Source organism: Monoraphidium neglectum, assembly GCF_000611645.1.
Source record: "Monoraphidium neglectum strain SAG 48.87 unplaced genomic scaffold scaffold02558, whole genome shotgun sequence".
Classification (NCBI taxonomy): Eukaryota; Viridiplantae; Chlorophyta; class Chlorophyceae; order Sphaeropleales; family Selenastraceae; genus Monoraphidium; species Monoraphidium neglectum.
In genome coordinates this window covers 1-8,776 of record NW_014011070.1, presented here as the reverse complement: position 1 = coordinate 8,776, position 8,776 = coordinate 1, and the positions used below count along the sequence as shown (strand labels likewise).

At 61.6% G+C, this 8,776-nt stretch overlaps 3 protein-coding genes across 3 annotated transcripts; 1 reads left to right on the top strand and 2 right to left on the bottom strand.

Moving 5' to 3' along the window:
* Positions 1-36: 36 nt before the first annotated feature.
* Positions 37-1,085, top strand: MNEG_11017 (RNA 3'-terminal phosphate cyclase-likeprotein; the record flags this gene model as incomplete). The annotated part of the gene is made up of 3 exons (XM_014040513.1): positions 37-204; positions 389-565; positions 924-1,085. The coding sequence occupies 3 exons, from the start codon at positions 37-39 to the stop codon at positions 1,083-1,085; spliced, it is 507 nt and encodes a 168-aa protein (XP_013895967.1).
* Positions 1,086-2,310: 1,225 nt separating this feature from the next.
* On the bottom strand, positions 2,311-3,553 carry MNEG_11016 (hypothetical protein; the record flags this gene model as incomplete). The annotated part of the gene is made up of 4 exons (XM_014040512.1): positions 2,311-2,349; positions 2,645-2,719; positions 3,049-3,127; positions 3,321-3,553. The coding sequence occupies 4 exons, from the start codon at positions 3,551-3,553 to the stop codon at positions 2,311-2,313; spliced, it is 426 nt and encodes a 141-aa protein (XP_013895966.1).
* Positions 3,554-4,318: 765 nt separating this feature from the next.
* On the bottom strand, positions 4,319-8,675 carry MNEG_11015 (Dynein alpha chain, flagellar outer arm; the record flags this gene model as incomplete). The annotated part of the gene is made up of 12 exons (XM_014040511.1): positions 4,319-4,507; positions 4,841-4,972; positions 5,148-5,372; positions 5,613-5,786; positions 6,091-6,239; positions 6,433-6,694; positions 6,925-6,987; positions 7,163-7,302; positions 7,499-7,730; positions 8,083-8,187; positions 8,408-8,480; positions 8,632-8,675. 12 exons carry the CDS (start codon positions 8,673-8,675, stop codon positions 4,319-4,321), a joined length of 1,788 nt encoding a protein of 595 aa, XP_013895965.1.
* Between the last annotated feature and the right edge of the window lie 101 nt (positions 8,676-8,776).

Genomic DNA, 8,776 nt, shown 5'->3' with positions numbered 1-8,776 from the left:
CCCCCGCCCCAGGTGTCCCCCCAGAACGCCAACCGCATGGTCGACGGCGCGCGCGGCGTGCTCAACGCTCTGCTGGCGGACGTCTTTGTGTTCACGGACGCGGCCAGCGGCGCCGCCAGCGGCAATTCCCCGGGGTATGGCGCGGTGCTGGTGGCGGAGACGACCAGCGGGGCGCTCATCTCGGCGGAGGCGTGCGCGACGCAGGTGTGGGGCGGCCGCGGGCCTTGGTCGGACGCCTGCGCGGAGGGGCGGGCCGCTGGCCGTTTCGACCTGGCATGCCTTCTGGCTTCTTCTTGGATATACACATCTTGCTTGCTTGCTGTCTAGGCGTCTGTGTCGACTGCCGCGGTTTTTGGAACCAAAGAATGCGTGCAAACTGCGACCGCAGGGCGAGCCCGAGTCGCTGCGCGCCCCGGGGGACGACCCGCTGGTCGTGCCTGAGGACGTGGGGCGCGCAGCCGCGCAGCTGCTGCTGGACGAGGTGTCGCGCGGCGGCGTGGTGGACGGCGGCCACCAGGGGCTGCTGCTGCTGCTGGCCGCGCTGGGGCCCGAGGAGGTCAGCCAGGTGCGCGGGGCAATGGTTGGTGGGTGTAGGGGTGTTGCCGACACACGGTGTGTGGGGGCTGCAATTTGGTTGGTGGTTGATGGTTGGTTTTTGGTGAGTGTTTGTCGGAGGGGCCACGGTGCCGAGGCGGTAAGACAACGGCTGGCCGGGGGTCCCAACATATGGAGCAAGCCGTGGCAAGCGTATAAGAGTGCTTGACGGCATTTCGACGCAGCTATGCTCCTGTCAATCGACACACGTAATACTCTCGTTGCCGTGTGACCTTGGACTGTGAACTTTGCTGTCCCACCTCCACACGCACTCACCCTGCCCTGACGTAAACACCCCCTTCAAAACGCCGCCGCGGCCAACCACACAGGTGCGCCTGGGGCCCCTGACGCCGCACGCCGTGCGCACGCTGCGCCACATCCGCGAGTTTTTCGGCGTCATGTTTGATCTGAAAACAGAGAACACGAGCGGCACCATCATCCTGACGTGCGTCGGGTGCGGCCTGAAGAACCTCAGCCGCAAGATAACGTAAAGGATATCGCGATTGTGGCTGCCCCTGACCTTGGCCCGGGTATGTGTGCCTGTTTTTTCAGCGTTCTTGGTTCTGGGTGCTGTTGATACTGGATTCATCCCCCTTGGCAGCCGCGCTTGTCCCTGCCCTTGCCATTGCCCCTACCCGTCTTTCAAATCCAATGCAGCAGTGCTGCCATGCAGGCTGGTCTTGGGCTCATGCAATACCTTCTCCAATCTTCACAATTGATTGACTTTCACCAACAAAATGTAGTGAGAGTTGGAGATAGTAAACATTTGCCAGCTCAGGTTCTGCAGCCCAGTTTTCAAGATGGTTCTAGCAAAGGGTGCCGTGTGAGTGGGTTGACCCCACTCGCCCGGCAACCCACCCAACTTTCTGTTTCAGAGAAGGCGCGGGCGTTCCAGCGGACCGCAAGCACTGACAAGTTGCAGCAGCAAGTGTGCACAACTTTGGTTATCGCACGCTGCCTGGATTCTGACCAGCTAGCCGCTGTGTCGCATGGGATGGCCGCTGGAGACGTTCATGTCAGGTGCGCCTGCAGCAGGCTCTGTCACCAGGACAAACGAACCTCATGTCACCGGTCACGATGCACGCTCAACTGCTGTTGTGTCTTGGGCAATGCAAGGGTGGATGCCATTGCTAAGACTGGATTGCTCATACCTGCAAATTATTTTTTAAAAAAAGGAAAAAGGAGGCGGCAATTGGTGTGAGACAGTGCACTAGTATTTTAAGTCGGCATTGGCGGGGGCGCACAGGGAACTTGAGGCCGTGCACTCACCTGCCTACGCCTGTAAACATGCTGCAGCCATGCACAAAGAACTGCAGGTCTTTCCTGGCTCGGCCTGCATACTAGGTGTGTGTCTCCCATTACAACAGGGTGCTGTGCACTTTTGCTGTGCAGTTGTGATCTGTCGCTGTGGTCAACCGCAGCGGGTCTTCAGTGGGTTTGGCCAGACGTCTACTGACCACTTCCACACAACACCAGGGTCCAACCCTAATAAGGGAACACTAGCCAATCCCATTGAGAGCATGCAACTCTGGCTGATTACAGACGTGTTTGGGGTACTACAGTGTTGACCCCGTCAGGCAGGCGTGCAGATCATTGCACCATGCAGTTGTCAGTAACCTGTTGAGGAGTACCATGCCAGCGATTTTCACATGTCTCACAAAAATGGGCTCTGAATCAAAGTCGATGCGACACACGTTGCTGTACAAAACACAACATTTAAGCGCCACCCTCGGCGTAGTTGCCCTGGTCGTCACCCTGCAACAGCATCAAGAGGAGGGTGAGCAGAGGCAGGTATTTGTAAAATTGGTGAGGCGAGCAGGGCGGGTCAGAAAAAATTCATCCACATATGCACTGCACAACGTTGCTAAGTTCAGCACAGCGTGGCGGCGCGCAACACAAATCTGTTCAAGGCAAGCCGTCACACGCCAGCAGAGTAGTAGCGCAGCTGCAAGGACCGGAAACACCCCGCGCCGCATGCTGGTCTGCCAGTCCGTGACTGCAGTGCAGCCACAAGGGCACCGTCACAGCCCCCAGCTGGCGGCCCTCTCACGTGCTGGCGCTCGCTCTTCCGGCTGGTGTCCTTGTACTCCTCCTGCGCCTTCTCGGCCGCCTCCTTGCTGCCAAACTGCGCGCATGGCGGGCGGCATGGCAAGGCAGAAAAAACAATCAGTGGAGGAGCTGGATCACGCATGCACCATGGTGTGGCAAAAATTCAGATGCACAGCCGCAAGGCAGGGCAGATGCAGTGGGGGCAGGGACTGTTGGTGAGTCCTTTTGAGTGCCCAGCGGTATGGGGTCGCTGCTGAACTACCTAAAACACGCTGGACTTATTCAGAATCAAAATGGCATTTTTTGGTCAGGCAATAAACAATCCTCCTGCACACTCAATATGGCAGTGCCTTGTGTGCACACTCAATCCCTCCTTCCCGTTTGACCCCTTTTCGCAGGACTCACCCGCTCCTCAGGGGTCTTGGGGCTGCCGCCTAGCTGGTAAGCCTGCCCTGCGATTGCGCGGTCCCCCTCGGGCGCACCCCTGCAAATTCAGATGGACAGGTGAACAGCACACATGTCAACGCACACTCACGGTCGCGCATGCTTGTGACACATTCCTCACTAGAGCACACTCACAGACGCAGATGCAACATGTCCCACTCTTCGCTGGCAGGCAGGACGCACGTGCACACGCAGGTGTGCGCCGCACGCATGTATGCTACCACGGGGCTCACCCGGCCTCCATGTTGCTGGCCTTCTTGGTCTCTGACTCAACGCCGGCGCCGGTGCGAGGCATCTCAAACTCCTTCTTATCGGGGGTGAAATCAGCACCGCTCTTCTCGCTCTTCTCCTCGGGCGCCACCCTGCGCAGCACGACGCGCGCCGGGCAGGCGGCGCGGCCGAGCGGCGCGAAGGCCCGCGGCGCGCGGGGCGCGGCCGTGGGGGTTGCGACGCGGGTGCTGAGCATGGTGGATTGGTGGTGGAACACTGGATGGATTGACAGTTTGGGCAGGATTAGTAGGCTGGAAACAAGCAATGCAGGGGTGAATATTGGCTAAAAGGGGTTGCATGGAGCAGCTCAGCAGGCGGTCCAATGGACAGCAATCGTGACACACCAAGAAGCTGTGAGGCGCAGGGTCAGCGGGAGCAGCCAGAACACGTAACGCAGCGCATGAATCGTACTCTATCATACTTTCCAGTCATTTTAGACATGGAGATCAGCGGTTCAAGTGACGGGGATTGCTCACTGCGGATCTGAAGCAAATTTGAATGCACACGCGATCACCCCAGAACGGACAACAGAAAACCACGCAAAATATTACGATACATTTGTTGGGGCCGTGCCCAGCAGCGGCGCAACCGGCGTGAAATATACAGCTCAGCCCAATGTGCAATTGGCGCCTACATCACTCTGACAAACACCAGTGCAGCAGGGTAAGTGCTAATATCAGATTTCATCTTCCAGATTTCGTTATCATCCATTTCAGGACTGCGCCCACAGCTGCCGCGCGCCCACGTACTTGCTTCATACACGGCTGCCGCGCAGCGCGGCATCCGTGTTGCGGTGACACTAGCGCGGCCCACGCTAGTGGCACCGCTCGAGTCAGCTGGCTGCCGTGTCGGATGACCTGTACAATCCGTGACGCAGTGCTTGCGTTACAAATCACGCCACAGCTCACAGACCCAGCAGTGCAACCAGCCACCAGCTTGCCGGTCTTCCCCAGCCTCAGCTTCATGCGAGGTCGTCCTGCAACAGCAGGGCCACGCTGGCCAGCACCCACTTGTGGGCACCCTCCGCCGCACTGCGCAGCGTGAAGGTGCTCACGCAGGGGCTGTAGACGTTGGCGCGCTGCATGTTGGTGTAGACGGGGCACTGGTAGTAGCCCGCCAGGTCATGCTGGTCTGCAGTCACAGGGCGCACCTGGAGAGAGCAGGGCGGGGTGTTGCGGTGTGGTATGGGGTGCGGTGGGGTGGGGTGGGGTGGGGTAGGAGGGGATGGCGTACGGATGGCACGACAGGCGTGCCGTCAGGCGGAGGCTGCAGCAGCGTGATGGTTGAGGGTTTGTTGCACGTGGCCGCCGAACAAGCCGCCGCCGCCGCCGTCGCGCAGCAGCAGCGGCGACGGCGGCAGCGGCAATCGCACAAGCATCCCTTCGACCTGCACAGCCCGCCGGCACCTAGGTGAAGCCGCCGGCCAACAACCCTGTGCCCCACCGACCCCTTCTCCTCCAAGCATCCCGCCACCCCCACCCACCTGGATGACTGGCATTTGTTGGTGCAGCTCCCCGGGGGCGGAGTCCTTGAGGCGCCCCTCCTCGCGATCCCAGCGCGCCCCCTCCAGCACCAGCCCATGGACGTAGCAGCCCAGGGGCGCCGGCTCCGTCACCTGGGGACGCGCATGTGGGCCAGACGGTGGGGTTTATCGTCCCTGGCGCACGCACGCCAGCCGGGGCGTGTGTCGACCCAGCGGGCTGCGCGTAACACTCATCACTCACGATCCGCTCAGGGCGTGACCAGCAACATGCACCATTTCCTTCAATAGCACCTCAACTAACACCGACCTGGTCCACGGTCTTGGTGGTGACGTCTGTGACGAAGCGCATGACGTCCAGCGGCAGCTTGTTGGCGCGCGCGTACGTCTGCATCACCGCCGTCAGGAAGGCCTTGGGGTTGAACAGCCCCGACAGCCACACGCTGTTGGGCACCACAACAGTGCCGGCCGTCCAGGCGGCCAGCTGGTCGTAGCGCTTGAGCACGTCCGCATACCACGCCGCCAGGGACAGCACCTTGGTTTGGAAGGGAGGGGACGCGCGTGCACGCAGAGTGGATTGGTTGCGCCAGGGGCGTGAGCGCGCGTGCAGTTGGCTGCAAGAGGGACAGGCAGGGCTCGCAAATATGCGTTGAACGCTCAGAAATGGCAACCAACTGCCAAAGAATCGCCTTGAAACAGACATGTCCTTAACGTTCCCTGTCCGCCGGCGCGCAAGGCGGCGACCACGCCTGCGATCGACTCTAGTGCAGCGCACCTCCTGAACGCGTGTGCTCATGCAGGCCATCCAGGCGTCTGGCACGCTGTTGGTGGCGATGCCGCGCGCGAGGGCCTCCATGCGGTCGCTCATGTTGAGGGCGCCGTCCAGGCCCAGCTGCAGCTCCTCCATGCCACGCCGCATCTCCTCCAGCAGAGCGTTCATGCGCGTGGCCTTTGGGGGTGGAGTTGCAAAGGGGCGGCAGGCGGCAAGGGGGGGGGGGGCGCAGGTAAACGGCTGCGGCGGCGCGTGGGCTTATATGATTCAGGGGTAGCAAGAAGACCGGGCAGGAAAGACAACAAGGGGCCTCAATAGCAAGCCTGCGCGCAGCAGCGGGAGGCAGGAGACCCAGGTTCCCCTCCAGGTCGCAGATCCGCACATGCAGAGGCAGTCAATATGCAGGCAGAGGAACTCCAGGCCTGACGCGGCCCCAACCCCGCTGCAAGCGTCAGCCCCAGCCCCAACACTGCGAGCGCACCTCCTGCAGGGCCACCACCACGTAGGGGCTCTTCTCCTTGATGCGCCCCTCGATCTCCACCATCACAAACGGCGCCGGCAGGCGCTCACTGTAGTCCTTCAGCGCCGCACGCACCGCCGCCTCGCCGGACGACGCGCCGCCGCTCGAGCCTGGGGTTTTGTGAAGCATGATTCCAAATGAGGCCATCAAGGGGGGCGAGGCAGGAAAAGTCTGTGACTGGCCGCAGAACCCCGATGTGGCTTCACGTCATGCCCAAACATTACTGCAAACACAGGAAAATTCGGGCCAAAAGGCTGGGCGTTGCCTCGGTTGCGCTGGTTTGGCCCTCCCCTCGGCGCCCACCTCCGCTGCCGCCGCTGACGTCCGCCACCGTCCTGAACAGCGTCTCCCCCAGGCTGGTGAGCAGGCTGAGCTCGGCGTTGGGGTGCATGCCGTACACCACGGGGCTCTCCGCGGGCAGCGCCCTCTCGATGTGGTCGCGCAGCGCCTCAAAGCCGGTGGGCAGCGGCGCGCGGAAACCGGGGGCGAGCTCGAGGGCGGGGGGCTGGCAGGCCGCAGGGTCGGACAGGTCGCCGATGGGCAGGATCTCGGGCCGGATGAGGACCTGGTGGGGTCGTGCCGCGCGTGCGTGCGTGTGTGTGTGTGTGTGTGTGTGTGTGTGTGTGTGTGTGTGTGTGTGTGTGTGTGAATGTGGGACGGCGATGACGAGCTGGGCCAAGCTGTTAAATGCAAAGGCTCGGGTTGTCAATGCATGCTTGCCCGTCGACTCGTCCGAAAAGCGTCGAGGTGCACACAACAGGCAGCAGGATCGCGGGCCAGGGCAGTAAGGCACACCTGCAGGTACGTGGTGCAGCAGCGCCGGTCCATGTTGTCTGTAATGTGGCCACCATAGAACACCTGCGGAGCGCATTGTGCAATTTGAGGCATATAACAAGGTGGGGTGATTATTAAGTGTCGCGCCCAACAAATTGAAATGTCCAGCAGCAGCTACACAGCTGCACGTTCTCACGTTCCCTGCTGCACACTCCTCTTTACAGTCATCCGGCACCATCCAGCACCTCTCGCTACCCACCTCCCCAAACATGTAGCGCAGGTCGTCCCAGGGGATGGCGTCGTAGGCCTCCAGGTAGTTGATGAGGACGTCACCACACGTCACCAGGTCACCCATGTTGAACGAGTAGCCGCGGCAGAAGCCCAGACCGCTGCCAGAGCCTGAAGCGGATAGGTGGGGGGGAGGCAGCGACGCGTTGCTAATCAGAGCTGAGTGATGGTTTTGTTGTTGCAGTGGGGTCGCCCCGGAAGCTCCAACCCGATGCCTCGTTCCAACACGTTCCCAGTGCTGGTAGATGTCCCCTTCCGCCAGCCCAGCACCCCCCACAGCCTCCCCATCAGCCTCGCAGCAGCCCACCCGTCCCGATGCCGACGCCAAACTTCTTGCGGCCGAGCAGCAGGGAGTGGTAGAAGCAGAGCCCGAACAGGATGGACCTGAACGCAGTGCGCTTGGGCGCGGAGCTGAGGCGGCCCTCCAGGTCTGGGCTGAAGGCGGCGAGGGCGCGGCGCATGTTGGAGCTCATGTCGCTGGGGGGCTCGTTGGAGATCTTGATGCAGTTCTGCAGGATGGACTCGGGGATGATCTTGGCCTGGGGGCAAGGCGGTGTGTGTTTGTGTGTGTTTGTGTGTGTGTGTGTGCATGTGTGCATGTGTGCATGTGTGTGTGGGGGGGCTTGCGCACACATGTGCATGTGCATGTGTGTGTGTGTGTGTGTGTGTGTGTGTGTGTGTGTCTGTGTGGAACTGTAGATAGCAGAGACACAGGGTTGCACAACAGGGTGGGTTGTACAGAGGCCAGGTCACAGGATGGGGTTGACGTCGAGCCATAATCAACATCAAGCCGCCGAGGCTGTGCAAAAGCCGCCTGCGATGCATGCACGCCCACGCAGACCCAACCCACGCGTTGGGCGCCGTCCTTACCACCCAGCCCCCCGCCCTCACCTGTGGCGCGCCGTTGATGGGCTCTGCGCTGAAGAAGCACCTGAACCCGGGGTGCGCGCTCTCTGCTGCCGCCTCCAGCTTGCGCTCCAGCCGCGGAATCCAGCCCTGCGGTTGGCGCAGGCCCGCCAACGTGTTGTGTCAGAGAGGGCGTGCTGCGGGACCGCTGTGTAGGGCGCGCAGACCTGGCGGTGTGGGTGACCATGAGGCCACAGTGCACTTGACGCCAACCCCCTCCCCCCACCCAGCGCCCTGTTTTACCGACGCACAGCCATCCCGCTCAGCGGCCAGTTGTGTTGCATGTTTTGCGTGCGCTTGATTTTCCCACCTCATCCGCCCCGCGCCCCACCTGCATGAGGTGCACGTTGTCCAGGAACACCCAGCCACCCTCCTTGATGTACCTGCAACAGAGATGGTTTGTGCCGCAAACATCAGTACATCAAGCGTAAATAACATCAGGTACTTGGGCGCCAAAAAAGGTGCCGGATACATGTATCAAGCACGCAGTGTGTGCAGCGCCGCCACCCAGCCAGGCGGAGGCCGCCCCCGCACCTGTCCAGCACGGCCTCCGCGGGGCCCTCCTGGCCCTGGCCCATGCTGATGAGCGTGAGGCTGCCGGCCTCGGGGGAGCGGCCCACGCTGCGCGCGTAGGCCTCGATCTCCTTGGAGGGGGAGTAGCCCGGGAACAGGATGAAGA